General features: G+C 39.5%; 1 protein-coding gene across 1 annotated transcript in view; it reads right to left on the minus strand.

Moving 5' to 3' along the window:
• Positions 1-3,154: 3,154 nt before the first annotated feature.
• Positions 3,155-18,918, minus strand: part of COL1A2 (collagen type I alpha 2 chain) — a gene marked incomplete at both ends in the record, with an annotated part of 37,414 nt that continues 21,650 nt past the window's right edge. Inside the window, 23 exons of the mRNA XM_079538435.1 lie at positions 3,155-3,301; positions 3,806-4,048; positions 5,159-5,349; positions 5,747-5,993; positions 6,396-6,503; positions 6,637-6,690; positions 7,266-7,373; positions 7,698-7,751; positions 7,962-8,069; positions 8,172-8,225; positions 9,449-9,556; positions 9,988-10,095; positions 11,077-11,238; positions 12,074-12,127; positions 12,221-12,274; positions 13,203-13,310; positions 13,416-13,469; positions 13,575-13,628; positions 14,139-14,192; positions 14,743-14,796; positions 16,217-16,324; positions 16,935-17,033; positions 18,639-18,683. Of these exons, the coding sequence (XP_079394561.1) occupies positions 3,155-3,301; positions 3,806-4,048; positions 5,159-5,349; positions 5,747-5,993; positions 6,396-6,503; positions 6,637-6,690; positions 7,266-7,373; positions 7,698-7,751; positions 7,962-8,069; positions 8,172-8,225; positions 9,449-9,556; positions 9,988-10,095; positions 11,077-11,238; positions 12,074-12,127; positions 12,221-12,274; positions 13,203-13,310; positions 13,416-13,469; positions 13,575-13,628; positions 14,139-14,192; positions 14,743-14,796; positions 16,217-16,324; positions 16,935-17,033; positions 18,639-18,683 (2,376 nt within the window). The remainder of the gene's footprint in view (positions 3,302-3,805; positions 4,049-5,158; positions 5,350-5,746; positions 5,994-6,395; positions 6,504-6,636; positions 6,691-7,265; positions 7,374-7,697; positions 7,752-7,961; positions 8,070-8,171; positions 8,226-9,448; positions 9,557-9,987; positions 10,096-11,076; positions 11,239-12,073; positions 12,128-12,220; positions 12,275-13,202; positions 13,311-13,415; positions 13,470-13,574; positions 13,629-14,138; positions 14,193-14,742; positions 14,797-16,216; positions 16,325-16,934; positions 17,034-18,638; positions 18,684-18,918) is intronic.

Consider the following 18,918-nt stretch of genomic DNA (forward strand, 5'->3'; position numbering starts at 1 on the left):
TCTTTTCTCTCTCTGCATTGGTTGAATTCACCACGTTCCCTTTCCCCACCTCTGTTTTTCACCTACTTATGCCATGTTCCTACAAAGGCACGTGCTGCAGAAAGTCCTGCTTCTGCTAGGTTCTGAGTAACCATCATGGATGCCGTAAAGTATATTTGCACTGGAGACATCAGGCTCCAGCCAACTTACTGACAGGAGCATCTCAGCCTCTGTTGTCTCCTAGGAAGGCTGTGTGAGAGGAGCAGATGGGTAGAACACTTCCACTGACCGCACAGGTGGGTGTTTGGACCTGCAGCACAGATTGGGCCAAATGCTCCAGTACTGCCGTTTACAGCTGTACCACAGCTGAGCCCTGGATTTGGCAGTGGTTTTAACCCTACTGTTTAAGCTTCTCTGTGCTGATGGTCTACTTATGTTACTGCTGATGCATACCTGCTTGTTATTAAGTTCTGCAGAGATAATTTGCATAGGGAGGCAGATGACTCCCAGAAACAAGTAAGCAAACTTCACCAAAAATTTATTCAACACATTATATTTCTGAAATGAGACAGTATGAAGACTCCCTGCACTGTGTGCAGCTCACCTTACTTATTGTCAGCTATGGTCCTTGGAGAAGAAAGAAGCTCTGCAACAGTGTGCATAGCATGAGAATAATGCTTGATTGTGCAGTAATTTCTGATGAGTTCAAAACCCAAAAGCCAAACAGTATTGCCCAGGTGCTAACACCCAATGTGAGGTGGGGGCTGTTTTTTCTCTTCTGGTTTGATTTCTGACTAAGCCCACTTCAGTGGCAAAGGTGCAAAAAAGACACAGACCTTGGGTACAACTAAAGGGCTGGTGGAAGTAGAATGGGAGCATTCTTCATCTGGAAGGAAGTGCCATAAAATAGATCAGGCAGAGCACAGGAGAAATCAGAAGATGACCAAAGAGAGAATATTTGCCCTTTCCTTTCAAAATCACAAGTATTGCACTTTTTTTTCCCTTCTCACAAAGGTATGGGCAGCAATAGCTCACCTATCAGCCCTGGCAATAATGCTTGCATACTTCCTAGTGAGTTACATGGACTCAGGAAAGTAATTCTACCTTTGCAGTCCAGTAGAAAATTCCTGGCTTCTGGATAATCTAGGTGAGAAAACTCTTAATATTTCAATATTTCTTTTTCTTTACAACAGCAGTATATATTTTTAAATGCTAAGACAGTGAAATGCTAACACTTCACAAATCATCACGGTCCAATGAATAACAGTGGGTAGTTACATTAAACTGTATTTTACTCATTTAAGTGAAAAAAGGCTATATTTTATCACGGCAATTTCCCTATTGTTAATCTAGCACAGTGCTGCAAACATTACCCCTTTTATGTGTGCAGCACACAACTAGCTGTGAGCACACAGCAGCTGCACACCAGGCTGTGTTTTCCTATTTGCCCTTTCTCCATTAAGCAATTAATTGCATGCAAGAATGAAAAACTTCCTTTAGAAATAGTGCTTATTTCTCTTTTCATTGTCCAGAGCAGCTTTTGGACTCTACTCACCCACCAGCATTGGGATGGTGCTGTGTTCATGTTACAGGATCTTCTTCCAGTTATTTTCTCCAGGCTTTTCTTTGTGGATTCCTGCTGATTAAGCTCATCTCATCTCTTCCCTTACCTGCTCCAGCTGCTGTCCTCATGTTCTTGCATATCTCTCCAGCACATCTCAAGACCCTCCCAATGCCGAAACACAGCTGTTGAAACTGCTGTTCATTTCAGGCTTTTAGAAAAGCACTGTATGATAGCATCATCTTAAAAGGTCTCAGCCAAGAAATGTCTTTGGTTTTCAGCATGTTCATTGTGACAGTAAATTATTTAAGTTAACAGCAGCTAGATCTGTTTCATACACAACTGAATGAAGTATAAAGGCCTAATGAAGTCTGATCTTCTGACTCTTCCTCCACATTATTTCAGAAGTACACACGCCTACAGATTGCAGCAGAGCATCAGCCAACAGACTTCTCCCCACAGTAAGTTTTCACAAGACAGAGCCCTCATTTTCTGTCTATTTTATGTGAGATGGTTATCCTTTTAGTCATTAATTTTGTTTAGAATTCAGATAAAATGAAGAATCTCTTCAACTTTTGAAGTTTGCCTACCATGAGGCATGGTTTTTTTTTTTTTCCGGGTTTTTTTTTTTCTTTTTTTTCTTTTCCTCTCAGACTTCCTCAAAAGGGCATGTTGAATTGAAGGGTCAAGTAGACAATTACAGTCAGAAGACAGCAGTAGGCAGTCTCTGAATGCTGCATTATTTCTTAAATTAATGCTGTAAAATATTTCTTCACTCTAAGTGAATTTCTGCTGATGCACCTAAGCAAGTAACTTTACTCATTCGATACCTTCTTTTGGAACACTGGACATGCTTTATTTTTTTTTCTTTTCACAATTTATTTAAACATCTCACATATACAAAATACATTTTCTTTTTTTTTCTTTTGAGAAATGATGATTCTTTTTTATCCATTGGAGAGATGAAGATGAGATTTGTAAGCAGAAATACCTGATTTTGGAGGAAGAGGACAAAGATGAGGAAAAATGATCCACGTGCTTAAGCTGGGGATGAGATAGATTTCAAAGAAACAGAGAAGTAATACTTTAACTGCTGCTAGCACCATCAAAATTCAAGTATTGGAACATACTCTGGAATAATGAAATTAGCACCACTATATTCTGAGTGGAACTGAAAGTAACTCATATGATATGGAGGAGAAGTACCTACAAAGGATGTGGATCACACTTGGTTTAGTGTATGAGGTAGTTTAAACCTTTGGAAGTTGTGGTTTTAAACTTCCTCTGTGGAAGATAGTCAAAGGCCACAAGTGGTGCAAACTTTCATGATTTTTTATTTTATTTTTTTTGGTTTTTTTTTTTTTGGTTTTTTTTTCTTTACAAAGGTTGACATTTCCCAAAGCAAGGTGTTAAATCTTGAAAGACTTCCAAGTCCTTTTGGGGCTGTATTAAGTTTCATTGCACAATGCTCCAATCAATTCTTCTCCTTCTCTTTCGCCCAGAGTTTAAGCAAGTAGATGAACAGAAAAAATGGAAGGAGTCAGCTCTCATTACAAAAAGAAATGACAAAGAATAATTCTGGGGGGGGGGGGCGTTAAGTTAATTTTAGTTCATTCATTTGAAACAGACTGGGCCAATGTGCAAACCGAATTCTTGGTCAGCGCCACCAATGTCCAAAGGTGCAATGTCAAGGATGGGCAAGCGAGATGGCTTATTTGTTCTGTACTCAATGATTGTTTTGCCCCATTTGTTGTTCTTTCTCTGCAAGAGAAGATGTATTAGAATTGTTATTGCACTGTTCATAGAATTGAGAATTGTTTCACCTAACTGGTGAAATTCTGAAATAATTTTACTTAAATTTTACTGCCACTGTTTGCAAATAAGATAGCCATATCCAATTATTTAGAACTCTAATACAGAGAAAACATTTATTTTAACCTTTCCATATTATTCATGCTGATTAAACACTCAGTGACCCTTGCCTGATCTTTTGAAGACTTAACCCTGCCCCTCCTGTACCTTTCTCAGCATGCTTCAGTTTCCACAGAATTTGGGTCTGGTTCCTCAGAAAAGCTTTTTTTGTCACATTGCACAGTACAGGAAGCACCCCAGTCTTTGTCATTTACTAAAGACCTGGCACAGGTGGTTCTATAGCTATTTATCCTCACTGGATAAATTTTTTCTGGTCTGACTGATAATCTAGTTCTGAATCAAAGCACAATTCATTAATACAATCATACTGCCCATGCTTTCTGTGTTACTTACAGAGCAGCCATCCACAAGAACACTGAAAGTGAATCTGCTGTTGCCTTCAGCTCGTAGTTCAACATCATTGGATCCCTGGAGTATAACAGCCTTTTTAAGATTTCCAGTCTCCTCATCCATGTAGGCAATGCTGTTCTTGCAGTGGTAGGTGATGTTCTGGGAGGCATGGTTGGCCAGCAGACGCATGAAGGCAAGTTGGGTGGCCATGTCCTTTGTGGTCACACCTTCACCATTGTATTCAAACTGAAAAAGACAAAGAAACCCACTCAATTGAATTTCTGGGGAAAAGTGAGTGTTTACATATTTTCTGTAGGAATAGAAAAAAAAATTAAAGAGCACAAATGTCTGAGATCAGTTGGCTATTTCAACTGCAGAGCTAGACAGCACCACACAACTAGCAGGAAGTAAGGTGAAAGCTGAGCACAAGTAGTGGATGGAGTTAAGCTGTAAAACTCTGATGCAAGATATGGTGGTTGTTAGCAATTTATGTGGATTTAAAGATGAGATCAGACATATTCAAAAGAGGAGAAATCCATTGTTTCCACAAATACACAGACAATGCCTGGCTCAAGAAAGCCCTGAGTTTTTATTTCTTATTTTAGTTTTATAGAGTAGCGTCTGTGGATGTTATGAATGTTTGCTTCCTCATATTCTTTGACAACAACTGCTTTCAGCCAATGTGAGAAATAGGACTCTAGAGTACCCTGGGTCCTTGTTCTGACCCAGTGATAAACTTTTTTGATTTTGTATTAAAGAACTTGGAAACTGGGATTTCATCATAAGACTGATTCAATTTCATTTAAAAATTATGAAATTAATTCTTAATTGTACAAAAAGGACTTTCCAGCAGGCTGGTACAATGTCTGATATGCAGGTAGATATATTTCTTGATTTTACTTAATGGCAATTCTGAGTGCTACAATGGCATATACTTAGGATCTGTCATGTGTAATACAAATATTTTTTCAAGAATAGCACAATATGTCAAAAATAAATCCCAACTTAAAAAATAGCAAAAATTATTATTATTCCTTTCTCAGTTTCCAGACTGTCTTTGTACTACAGTAGCACATTCCAGGCCAGGATTCCCTTAGGTCTGGCCACTAATCATGCTGAATTGATCACTGGCAGACACTAAGAAAAATTAGAACAATACTAAAAAAATCTCTTTAGCAAACTGTGTTTGAAGCCAGAACTGGAACCCTGCTCCCTTGAGATAAAACGTAGCTGTTCCCCTTTTCATATTTCTCCTCTAAGAGTTTAATTAATGAGTTTTGCTCACTGAGTGTCAGCGGGTAGGGAATTATTCAGAAAGCACTGCAGGAAACAATCATCCTCCAGTGCATCACATACCTGAGTACCACCATTGATAGTTTCACCGAACCATATGTGCTTTTTGTCCTTGGGATTCTTGCTGACATACCAGGTCTTAGTTGGAATATCTTCAATGCTAGCATGGATGCAAGTCTCACCAGTGGCAAAGTCACAGTATGCTCTAATAGCATCTGCAGTGCAGCCTTGGTTAGGATCAATCCAGTAGAAACCTTTGAGGAAAGAAACACTTGCGTTCAGTTTATATTCATTGGTTTGATACAGAAATTCAGAGAGGTCATAACTGTCACAGCTAAGTACAGTACTGAAGTGATAATTGGGAGAAATACACCTTTTAAACTGTCAATGTGTAAGAAATTAACTGTATTCAAAAACTAGGATTAAACATTTTTGCATTATTTTTAAAGAAGACTGCAATAATTCCACAACAGTAAATGTTTGAATGTCTCTGAATATCCTCACAGATATGCATTTTCACTGGAGGCACAGAACATCTTCACTAGCCATTTAGTATTCTCACTGGTTGACCAGGGTTACCATTCATAGAAAGCTAATAAGTTGAAAATAACTTGCTGAGCCAGAAGAGGCAAATATCTGGCACTAACGTACCGCTGCTCCATTCTGGGTGGCTAAGTCTGAGGTCACGGCAGGTGCGAGCTGGGTTCTTTTTGGAGCCTTCTGGGGTCAGCAGGGTCTCAATTTGGTTGTTCAATGTTTTCAGAGTGGCATCAACTTCATAATCCTTGGGTCTAAGAGAAGGCTGATCAGCCCGATAGTATTCTGCATCAAAGCCAACTTCGTATCCACCACCATTGGGACCAGGAGGACCAGGGGGACCAGGAGGACCAGGAGGACCCTAAAGTTTTTCAAAAGCAAAAGTCAAGAAGTATTCTATTACAAATATGATTATTTCAGACGACTATTTTCACACATCCATTGTCCTACTGAAGACTTAGCACCCTCAGCAGTAATCTGAGGAAGGACCTATGGACCTGCTCTGTGGTAACTCCTGTGAACTAAAGCAGAAGATACAGTGTGTAGGACAACCACACCTTTGTGCTTATACTGGCTGGCCATAAAGAATGAAGAAAGACGTCAGGTTTAAATCTATTAGGGAAATGTTGGATGTTAAACAACAACGTTTCAAAATCCCTTATTAAAGTAGAAATAAATCTCTCCATAAACTAAGATTTTAAAGTGTTTTTCATTTAACTGTTACCTACATGTGTTAAATCAACAAGACATAAGTTATACTCACAGCAGGGCCTTGGCTACCGTGAGAGCCACGTACACCAGCAGGGCCAATGGGTCCAGGGAGACCATTGCGACCATCCTTACCAGGAGGACCAGAAGGACCAGGAGGACCCTGGAAGGAAACTTGAACAGTTTAATGACAGTAGGGAATGCTACAAATAGGGATTCATACAAATTAGAGCACAGAAATATATTCCATAAAAAGAATGAGAGAATTATTTGCATATACTCTTAAATTCACATACCCTTGGGCCAGCAGGACCGTTGTTACCAGGAGGACCTTGATCACCGTGTTGACCCTATTGGGAAAAACAAATACATATTCATTAAAAAGTGCAATGCCACACATTGTATTAACATGATTCAAAAGGGGAATCAGCAGATGTATTTGGGTTCAGAGAATGGAAATCTAGGGCAACTGGCATTAGTATCCCAACTGCAGTTGGGATTTAAAATGTATAAAAGGAAAGAGAGTGAAAATAGTTGTTTAAAAGGATAACCTACAGGAGTCTCTATATTGTTTCTTAGGTTTTTCTCTTTAAAATAAGAGACAGAATTCCCAAAGACGATACCAGAATTTAAAGGGAAGATAATCTGTAAATGACTCGCTTCTCTCTGACACAGAAACTTTACAATTTCTGACCAGAAAAGAAGAATACTAATTAAACAGAGGCAGAGCTTTTTGAATTCTGTGCTAGCCAAATGTAGTTTGTAGTTTTCAGAGCAAAAAAATCGTACAGTTCTAAAATCAGCTATCAGCAGCATTATTAAAATTCATCCTATTATGTGGAAAGCACTGAGTGTTTGGATCATATGGCTTTAGAAAGATGATGCAGAGTGAACTAAGTCAAAATATTGAAAATCATTTACTTACAGCAAGACCAGGAAGACCCTGCAATCCATTGTGTCCCTTCAGGCCAGGCAGACCTCTATGTCCCTTATCACCAGGTTCACCTTTCTCACCACGTGGACCTTGTGGGCCCTAGGAAAGGATATACATGCTAAAGAAGGCCTGAATTAGATATTACCAACAGAATGAATTCAGTATAAGCATTCTACATTATGCCACAGGTTGCCCCTGATATATTTATGCATATCCTGTTAAGATGCCCAGGAAAAGTGCTAATCCCAAAAGCTTCAGGTTCAATCCCATGAGAGAAGATGATCAAGATCCTAGATATATAAATATTTGCAGCTCCTTAAGCACTACTTTTTGTGCTTGAATGCAGTTGTACGCCCTTAATGTTAAGCATACGTTTTCAATTCTTGTATCAATGTAGTAATGTATACAGAAATTAAGACTTACAGCGAGACCTCTTGGGCCAAAAGCACCAGCAGGCCCAACAGCACCAGCAGGACCCTGGAACAGGAAAAGAAAATGCATGTCATTGATGCATATCATACCTAATAAAGGATCCATGCTAAGCATGTCTCTACAGAAAGCAAAGTAATTATTCACATATGATAGGGTTTTGATACATATATGTATATAAAATGCACATGTGCATGTACGATGGACAAATGTTAGTCCTGTATCAATCAAAAGAAATGTAAAATCTCATCAACTTACAGGATCACCACGGTTTCCAGGCTTTCCAGAAGGACCAACTTGGCCATGAGGACCAGGAGCACCCAAAGCACCACTGGGACCAGGGTTACCAGGAGCACCACGTTCACCCTGAGCATAAGGGAATGCAAGAGTGATGCTGTGTTACTACTGACTTATACATACTGGAAGATTTCTTTCACAAATATGAAATAAAAGGAAAGAAGTAGTCACCTTGAAACCAGGAGCACCATCACGGCCTGGAGGACCATCATTTCCAGGATTGCCCTGTTAAAGTACCATTTAAAAACATTAAAGTCTATCAATATCTCACATAGAACTTTGACCCAGCCTAATTGCTCCTTATGAAATCTAGAAGACATTGAGATAGAATAGCATAAATCTCGAAGGCAAACTTTTTTATAAGTCCCACTTCAAGTCCCTTACACAGATTAACATTCTCTGAAAAATAGGGTGGCCTTTGAATATTTTAGATTTTACAATACCAATATAAGGAAAATTCATGACTTTTGGTTCTATTTCTGTAAATGAAAAGTTAGTACAAGAGTTCTGTACTAACAGTGCCTCAGATTATCACATAAACTTCCCTGATAATGCCCAGAGAAAAATTTATATCTTAAATCCTTAAGGAGAACTATAACGTGTGAATATTTTACTTTTCTTAGAGTATAAGTAATACCTAGAAACTGTATGGATACCCTTCAAGGTAAACTACTAACCTGGATGGCTGCATTGAATGGATAAGTTTATTCACTGCTCTATGAAAAGCTGGTTGCAGGGCCCAGTCCACCAAATAATCATCCATGAGGTAGGGCATTGAAGGGGGCAATTTATTACTTTGCAGTGCTTCCACTACCCCTTTCCAGATAGGATACAAGTACTCCACTGCCTATATTTATCTGTGGAGCTCAGCAGTACCTGCCACACAGGCCAGAGTTTGTTTTGTCATGTTTTTAGCCTCCTTTACATCTCATGGTGAAGGAATGCGTGTCAGGAAACATTGTGTATATACCTGACATTAAAAGAAATTATCACAGATAATCAGCTTCCCTGATGTAGCTTCCCTCTCTACAGCCAAAAGCTTGTTGCATGGGATGTAATGCTTTCACCAGCTCCTGCAATGAAGGCTTCTTCTCACTCAATCTTTTTTGGCAATTAAGCAAAAGTCAAAAGATTCTGATTGTGACTCCAGGATATCCTTCAGATACAATTTATGCCTTGAAGAATTTGTCACCTAGTCAGAGCTGTTGGGGAAAAGGACTGAAATTCATTCCACGATGAGGAGATTCCCTGGTACCACTGCTCTGTTTTAGACCTTGCCAATAAGGGATTTGTGTATTGGGATCCTGCTACTATTTTCCCTGAAGACACTGGAAGGTACAAGTTTGCTAGCAGAATAGCATCCAATTGCATTCAGTTTCTCTGTGTGTTAGTCTTTGGCTCAGAACAAAAGCAAAGCAATCTTGGAAAGGAAAGAAGTCATAGCTTACATCACGACCAGCTTCACCAGGAGCACCATTAGGACCGGGAGAACCCACAGGACCAGAGGGACCACGAGCACCAGGAGGACCAGAAACACCCAGGGGACCAGGTTCACCCTAATATAGGAACAGTGGAAACAGAATGTGACATATAATACATCAAAAAATAGTCTTACAGAACTGTCAGCCTATATCTAAGAGAAACATTTCTCTGCAGTCAGTTCTGGAAGTGAAACAGAAACAGGAGACAATGAGAAACATATCTAACTAGAGCACAATATTTAAGTTTCTAGCTTTTCTGTGTCTTGCTAAGAACAGATGCTTCTGATGCCATTCAAAAGTATGTTCACCTGCAGATACAAGTTTTGTTTGTCTGCAACAAGCAATAATTTCTTCCACTGCTCAAGCCTGTAGGCTCCATTTAACCAAGATCCATTTGCAGCAGAAATGAAAACAGAATCTATACCTCCTGTCCACCACTATTCCTTAAGAGGAGACCTCAGCATTTTTCTTTGTAGTTTAGTGCAGTCAACGAGTCATATACTCACTGTTGCTCCAGCAATGCCTGGAAGACCACGTTCTCCCCGAGAGCCAGGCAGACCAAGGATACCAGGAGCACCAAGAATACCCTGAGGACCTGGGGTACCAGGAGGGCCCTGTGAGAAGAAAGATTCTATTAACAGGGGGGGTAAAAAAGTCCCTCCGTATTTCTCATTTATTTTGCTCTGTAACTCTTCCAAAGATCTCAATGTGGGTCATTGCCAGTTTCCAAATGGAAAAAATTGTAACCAAGGTGGAAGACTGAACCTAAAGGTCTCTAAGAAAGTAATGCTGATTATATTCTGACCCCAGTAAGTACATTTGCTTTTCCTTTCTGGACAAGATCTCCTATTGCGTTTTTCCCATTCTCTAACAGTGGGTGGTACATGAAAACTGGGGTATTCAGAATGGAGAAGATGACTGTGCTGAGGGAATTGCATAGTGAAAAACCAGCCATCTGATTGTGTGACAGTCTTATCATGTACCATCTAGGTACTTTCTATCTCCCCACAAGCCTTAGAGCTCATTACTGATCCTTTGAAAAGTCAAAGTATCTTTAGTTAAGAGACTTTTCAATTTCTTTAAAATTTGAGCATGTGCTACTAAACTTGGCGTAAATGGTCATGCTGAAATATTACTTTGTTATTCCTAATTGCAGTCACACCCTCTAGTTCAACTACAATATAAAGCAGTAAATCTAGTTTTATACCAGACCTTACAGGGCAAATATTCAACAGTCACTTACAAATTTTTAGCATACATGTCCAACAGTGACAGTGACCATTGTATTCTTAGCTGTAACTTCTACAGATTATGGAAGAAACTTCTATATATTTACATTGAGAAGGTAGAGAGAGGTAATTCACACAAATAGTTACTTCTATAAGACACCTAGCACAGAGGTAGTGCTCACTTTTAGGGTCTGTTGGTCAAACATGCATAAAAAGTTTCCTTAATCTCAGTGGAGCTACTGCTTAAAAAACTTTGCTAAATTTGGTAAAGAAGAAATGCCCTTCGAAAGTACCAAAAGTATCTTAGAAGCTGTAACATTTACACAGAGAGACACTTGTGATGAGATGTGATACTCAGTTACTTACAGCAGCACCAGCCTCTCCAGATGGACCTTTCTCACCAGCAAAACCAGGTGGGCCAGCAATACCCTGTTCACCAGTACGGCCGACTGGACCAACATCACCACGCAGACCTCTAGGACCATCTTTGCCAGCTGGGCCAGGAGGACCAGGGGGACCAGTGATGCCCTAGAGGATCAAGCATGAAAGTGTCATCATTACAACACAGACCAGAACTAGGGAGAAGTATCATGCCATTTACAAAAATGGTGCTTTGCAATAAACAGGTTATCAGCTGCTACAGAGCAGCAACAGTTACTACTTCTGTTAAGCAGTGCATAGCTGGAATCAGCAGAATTATTGAATTAGGGAATGTGGCAAAATTTTGCACGTAGATTTGATACTAGAGACATCAATTGCAACTATAAAGCCTACAGGGAAAAGAAAAACAAACAGGATTGTTTAGCTTTGGATGGCGGGATTTAAAATATAGGAAAGGAATACCTCTTCCTAAGGCTTGGAACACTGTTGTTAGAAGGAAGTTTTATGAAAGTCAATTGGAAATAACAAGTTTGGGCTGAAAAAGAAAGTAGTAAGTCACATTCATAGACATAATCAGAGACTCCCCTGCTTCAGACAGCAGTTGGAACTGCAGATACTTTGGAAAGTGTTGACACGAGATAATCTCTACATTCTTTTTGAGGTAGGATATGACCTTATTTCACTCAAAACCAGTATCTATGCAGTTACTCTCTGTGAATAAAAACAAAAAAGCCAGATTTTTACAACAGGCAAAGCACTTCATGGTGCAGAAAGATGCCTTTTAGCCTGTGAAAAAAAAAAACACCAAAACCTAAATACATAATTCCCAGTCAGTGAATTTTCTTTCCTATCCAGTCCTGTAAAGATCTGAAGCGATTCCAGGGTAGTCAGAATTTGAGTCATGTAACAAAAATGAGGATTATCCCTAACTAGTACAATTTCAGACTTGTCTCCCACTAAAACTTCTCCATCAGTCACTTACAGCAGGGCCTGGAGGACCGACTCTTCCAGCAGCACCAGGGAAACCAGTCATGCCCTAAAAATAAAAGTCAAAAGGAAAATTTAGTTTAAAGGAAACAATGACTTCATGGAAAGCAACAGGGCGAATGGTAAAAGCCTGAGGACTTACAGGAGGACCAGCATCACCACGAGGGCCAGCAGGACCAGCAGCACCAATGGGACCCTATGTGTGAAGGGTAGAAAAAGAGAGATGAGTCAAGCAAAGACCTGTTATAAAGGGGACCAGTCTCACTCTTACAAAAAAGAAACAGTTTTGTTATTTACTTTAACTGAAGAATTTTGGGGCCCCAAAACAGAATGTGATGATATTAGGGGTCTCATTGACTTTTTAAATCAATATGGTAAGGATTGAAGTGTTGCATAATGCATGCACGATTCAAATGAATCTGCCTTGCCAATGTTACATGCATCTATGCAAATCTGGAAGTAAAATGTGAAAGGTGTAGTAAGGCAAAGAACAGCAGGAGTCCTGTTTGTATAGTATGCCTGCTACAGCCATGTAGTTCCAAGATCTGGTATTGGTCTTACAGAAGCGTATGGTAAGACCCTCTGCCTATGTTACCTTGCAATATTTCAGAGTATTTTAGATACCAAGACCTTTCTTTCTGCATCAATTCCCCAGTAATGGGCTGTGTGCATGTGAAACCTTTGGACTGTATTATACGCTCATTTGCAAGAGTGTGCACCAATTTGCACACACACAGCTGCACAACTGGATCTAAAAGTCAGGCTGCAATAGAACATTCTATCTCTAAGGCCCTCAGCTCAGGAACTTACCCACAAACATCCCTTGAATGGTTCAAGACAGATTTTGCTGATCTTCAGCAAAAGTTGAAAATTATTTATTTTTTTCTCTTCATTTCAGTTCCAGGCTCATGATCTCAGCCCACACAAATAAACTGATTAGGTTTATATAATGTGTGAAAATCAGGATGTTGACTTTCCTCACAGTCTAATTTGAATTTCTGGGTTTTTTTTGTTCGTTTGTTTGTTTTCTTTTAATTACCTTTTCAAAATTCAAGGCCTTCAGGTTAGCATATTGCTTGCATAGCACAGTTAAAAACCATTTTACCAAGATACAGTTCACTTACTGGTGGTCCAGAAGCACCAATTGGCCCAATAGCACCTGTTGGTCCAGTTTCACCCTTTGGTCCCTTAGGGCCACGCTCGCCTTTAGCACCAGGCTGACCAGCTGCACCCTATAGGCAGAAAAGAAACGCAAAGAACAAGGAGTTGAAAAAGTAAGCTAAGAAAGTAAAGGAATGGTGTGGCATCAATAAGAGGAAAGTGAAAACAGTACTCACAGGAGGTCCAGCAAATCCACTAGGACCTACAGGACCAGGCTCACCACGTTCACCCTAAAGAGAAGACAATGAGGACTAGTTGGAATTGGCTTTACAAGGGCATTTTTGTGAATATCATGTCTTTGACATGATGAAATAATTGAAGGAATTGCTTCTTACAGGAATACCACGGGCACCAGCAGGACCAGCGGGACCAGCAGGACCTCCTTCACCCTGAAACAGACAGGAGACATTACATTACATGGGGGAAGGCCACACATGTCAAAACAGATCTTGTGGTATTGATGCATACACTCTATCTCCCCATGTCTCTGTTTTAATCTACCCCATGTTAAGAATAATTTCCAATGATACTTGGATAGGATGACGAGTCATTAGGAGCTAATGTGTTGTTGTTTGACACCATATCAGAACCTCTTCCCAGTGTGAGGAGGATCATAGCCTCAATCAGAAAGAATTCAGACAAAGCTCGAATCTGAAGATTTTCTGTAAAAACCACTGCCATGTAGATGTACATCCATTCCCTGCCCTTTAAAGAAAAGGTATGGGGCACAATGGAAAACTCCCAATAACACTTGCTTCACATAATGTGAGAACTTGCAAAACTTGTGCACCCTAACAAGATGCAACTGTTTTCTAGTAGACTAGAATCTTCCTCTTAAATATTCATACTGTGGGCAAACTATAAAAAAAGATACATTTTCATTCAAAGAGCAAACTTACCCGATCACCAGCACCACCAGCAGGGCCAGGAGCACCAATTGCACCAGGGAGACCCTACAGGTTAAGAGAAGGACATCATTTCTAACAAAATATAAGCAAGAGTCACCAATTACATTTTTTTGCTTTTTTTTCCAGGAGATAGGTATGTGACTTTATCTCAGTTACTCTTAATATATTTTACATAACCTGGTGTCCTTGAAATTCTATGTTGTTACTTTCCTCCCAAAGTATGAAATCTAGCACAAACAGCCAAAATGCCAAATTAATGTTGTGTGGCTTTGTAGGCTGCCTTTACAATTAGCTCTATGGGCTGGGCCCATAAAGTTCCAGAGGACATCACACTGACAACTGTCTATGAAATAGTGATCTCTGCCAATGTCATCTCTCTGCTTTCATGCATGACGAGTGATTGCTTCTCTCTCACTCCTCAAATTCAAACACCCCTGAACAAGGGACTACAGAGTCATACTGACTTGCATCAAAAGCAAGCAGTTGTTAGAGGAAATGGAATACGCTGGAAAATAAAAGCCATAAATATCATTTTTAATCACTTATGTAGTCAGGTGCATCCAAGTAAACTCAAGTAGAAGCAAAAGATACTTACACGGGCACCATCTCTTCCTGTTGCACCAGCATCACCTCTCAGACCTGGGGCACCCTAAAGTGAATACATAGAGGAAGCAAGCATTATCTCAGTAATGTACAAAACAGTTTCTCAGAAAGAAGGCCTGAGCTATTTTCTGAATGCACACATTCTACAGAGATACCTATGCTGGTTTTGTTTTGGGAATGGACTTTGACTTATCTAATTCTTATTTGCTGAATACGTACCTACTCACAAAGATAAAACGTGTAGACAAAAAGGACTGGTGTGACTTGACAGAATTGTTACTTTATTCTATGTATAAACCTATTAATTTTCTTCCAGGTAACAAGAATTAAAAATTCAAAATTAAGATGTCTGTTCCAACTGGTGAACGTAAATACTACCTCAAAACCCCTTTTCTTTTGGTCACAAAAAGAACCAAATGTAAAAATCTTCCTAGGGATTTATGTTATGTCTTCTATTTGAAGCAAGAAAAGAACTGATAAAAAAAATGAGGTCGTGAGTGGTCATGTAAAAGGCCATGTTTTATATAACAAAAATAGTATCTAGGTCATTGGTAGTGTCAATAATTCAGACTAGCACTCTGTTCTCTTTCTTTTTGAAGAAATCCTACTCTTCTGCATTAATCTGCATGCCTGTACATAGTTTTTATTAAAAGTTGCAAGCAATTTTCATCTTAATTTCTTTATAGTCATGTAGCATAAATGCAGTTGTAGATTTTTTAGTCTAAACAATTAAAGGTATGGAAATCTCAGTTTAGAGTTTAAATAATGAACTGAGGAGAACTTGGAACAAAGTGTACCTAACAAGGTAAAAATCCATTTTACAGATAATTATATGAATAAATCAGAGTTTGCAGCAGGATTTACACAAAACTGTGAAGTCTGGTTCCGTGCGAGTGCTTGCACTGGCTGAAGTTTCCTGCTTTTATTACATGCATCCGATACAATCAAAAATTTTTTGTAATTTCATAGAATCGCCAAGGTTGGAAAAGAACTACAGCATCATCCAGTCCAACTGCCCACCTACCACCAACACTTCTCACTAAGCCATTTATTTATATATCTTACCTACTGCATCAGAGATCAGAGTAGAGCTATTACGGATTTAAGCAGATGACACTCAGTTCTTCATGATCCATAAGCTCATTCCTGCTGTAAAGCCTGTATTCAGATTTAACACTGCTTTCATAAAGGTAAGCTCACTGTTACTCAACCCTGTGAAGCCCTACCTGCCACTTAAACCAATTCCAAATGCTGAGCAAAGATCAAATGCAGTCTTTGTACCTCAAAATATTGCCACTCTGTTGGACCAACAAAACCTTTACTTACTGAGAACTAATGAGACACCATGAAATACAATTTCACAGCAAACAGAAATTGTATTTGGGTAACCTGCATTTTTTTCAGTTAGTGAAATTCAAGCATCTCCCAGACCTGTGTATATATAACACAGAGAGCATCAGCCTTACCTTCTCACCCTTGCCTCCTGGAATACCTGCAACACCTCTCTCTCCTGGGATTCCACCAGGCCCAGCAGGACCAGGAGCACCAGCAGGACCGACGTTACCAGGCTCACCCTAGCAGCAACAGGTTATTGTGTAAGAATGGTGAAATATGGAACAATACTGCAATATGGAACACAATTTTTCCGTTACTTATAAGTTCATATTCTATTGGCTTGTAAATATACTGAGTAGTAGCACTTGGTCTCTAGCTATTGTGCATCTGTAACTTTTCAGTGAAGACGCTGGACATGAACTCTCTGATTTGTGGTCCCATATTCCAAACTAAACCTTCATGGCAAGACTGCATATGAAGATCTTGTAAATTGAGCCCCACACTTAATTTGGCAGAAGACCATGCAGAAGATCATGCTAATGTTTTTGGGAAAATACTGCTTACCAGACACAAGAATGTCATTCCCCAGGAGGGTATAAACAGGCTAGTATGAATTTTAGCCAAAATCTCAGAGTAACATATTCCCTCTCATCAGTGATAAAACAAAAAAAAATCCATATTAGTGTGGACTAGCTGTTACAGGGATTTACTACTTGAAGAAAGGGCCCAGTACCTATGATGTGTGTGGATTACCTGTTAGCAGCAACCATTTATACTGAGTAAAGAACGTTTCTGACTGCCCTCATCTGCAATTCAGTAGTGAGGCAGTGGTAGCTGGAGAAGACATACCTTGTTACCATCAGGGCCTGGTGGGCCAGATGGACCACGGCTTCCAATAGGACCAGCAGGACCAACAGCACCACTTTCACCAGGAAGACCACGCTCACCCTGTGAGAGACAGTTTGATTTGAGTTTTTCCTTTAATTGTTCTGTAGGTTGAAGGTTTAAAAGCACCAACTGGTAGCAGTGACACTATGATGCATTTTTAGCTGAACAAACCATTGTTAATATCAGAATTATGCACATTAAATTGGTGGGAAAAACTGGCTTTAGCTTTTGACACAAATAAAGCAAAGTACCAATCAGGTCAGACAATGGATCCTAGAGAAATGAGGGCCACAGAAATTGGCAAATAATTGGTTTTACAGTGGCAAGTGCCACCAGGAAATAAAGGTGACAGCTAAAAACTACTAATGTGACCTGAACGTTATAACAGGAATAAGGATACATTTCAAAGAAGATATTAACTGGAAATAGCCAGAAACTGGGCTCAGATTCAGTAGATTATCAAATGTAGTTATATGATTTTCACTAACAAAGAAATCTTGGATTATCCCAGCGTAATCAAGCTGAAAAGCAGTGAGTAATCTGATAGGGCATAATGGAAATTTTCAGTTACATGAGAGAATGTGGGGGTTAGAGCAAGAACTGTAATGCGATCAAATAACTGACTCAAGGAGAGATGGCACACTCTGAAAAGCACCAGTGAGACCTCATGCAAGCACTGTGGAATTTTTAGGAAGTGTTAATTCTGTTATACTGAACATTGCTAAGACCTAATTTGGAATACTGAATGAAATACAATCAGATGAGTACACGATGCTTAACATCAAGCTAGAGCAAAGACAGTTAACTGCTGCTACAATGATGAAGGGAGCTTGGGCTGGATAGATTAGCAAAATGAAATTTTAAAGAAGACATGGTTACTAACAGCCTCACAGCTGACTGACGTAAGAATGAATGGGAGTATTTGTCACTCACAAGTACATTCAGTCAGGAAGGCAGAATGCTTATAGTGAGAGAAAAGAGGAAGAATAGTTTAAATATCAACTTTTTATAAAGATTCAGAAAGCAAATAAATAATTGAGCATTCTATAAACTGGAATGTGAGAGCTGACTCCCTATTGCTCTGTGGAGGCTCTCCACAACCCTTTTTTCACAGTTCAGGAGTGAAGAGAGCTGAGGGCAGTATTTTATAATGACTATTCCAGGCTCTGGACTCAGCCTACCTTTCATTCACAACACCACCACATGGGAGGCAGAAGCTGGCTAGCAAGGGTGGTATAACAAAATTGGTGAGGCTCATAAATCTACCCCTTTGGGTAGATGACAATGGAGTTAAAATTCTCATATGCACTAAGCCTCACTGCAACACTGTAGGACTGTTTTTTTGTCACTCATATTCCCGCTGCTAAGTTAACATAAAAAACGTATTTAACCAGATCATCAGGACATCATTACTTGGGTAGTACTTGTATTCCTTATCCAGAAGGATATTAACAGTGGCAACTATTGTATGGTGTGATCAGGTATATCCTGACAAGCAGAAAGAGCATTAAAAATTCTGCTTCCAGGCAGTCCACTGCAATACATGATATTCTATACTTGAGAAAAGTAGCTTGTCTTGAGAAACTTGTAAGTGCATACAGTTCATACTAATTCTAAACACTGCACGAAGACAAGTGTCTACTAGATTTCAGATGAGTCACTCACCCGTGGGCCAGCAGGACCAGGGACACCAAATTCACCATGGAGACCCTAGAAGAGAAGAGATGGATTGATAAAGTTTATTTCAAGAGCAGACTTATTAGCTCACATTGAACTTTTGAACTTTGTTAATTAGCAGTAAATAGAAATGCTTCTCAAATTTCAGCAGTATGTTGAAAAATCTTCAGACTAAAACCAGTTTTTTAGATACATAAACTGTTTTCATATAACTGCACAAAATCTCAGAGCACACACGCTAAGAGATGCACTTCTCATCTGAAGGGAG

This window comes from Tetrao urogallus (assembly GCF_951394365.1).
Source record: "Tetrao urogallus genome assembly, chromosome: 7".
NCBI lineage: Eukaryota > Metazoa > Chordata > Aves > Galliformes > Phasianidae > Tetrao > Tetrao urogallus.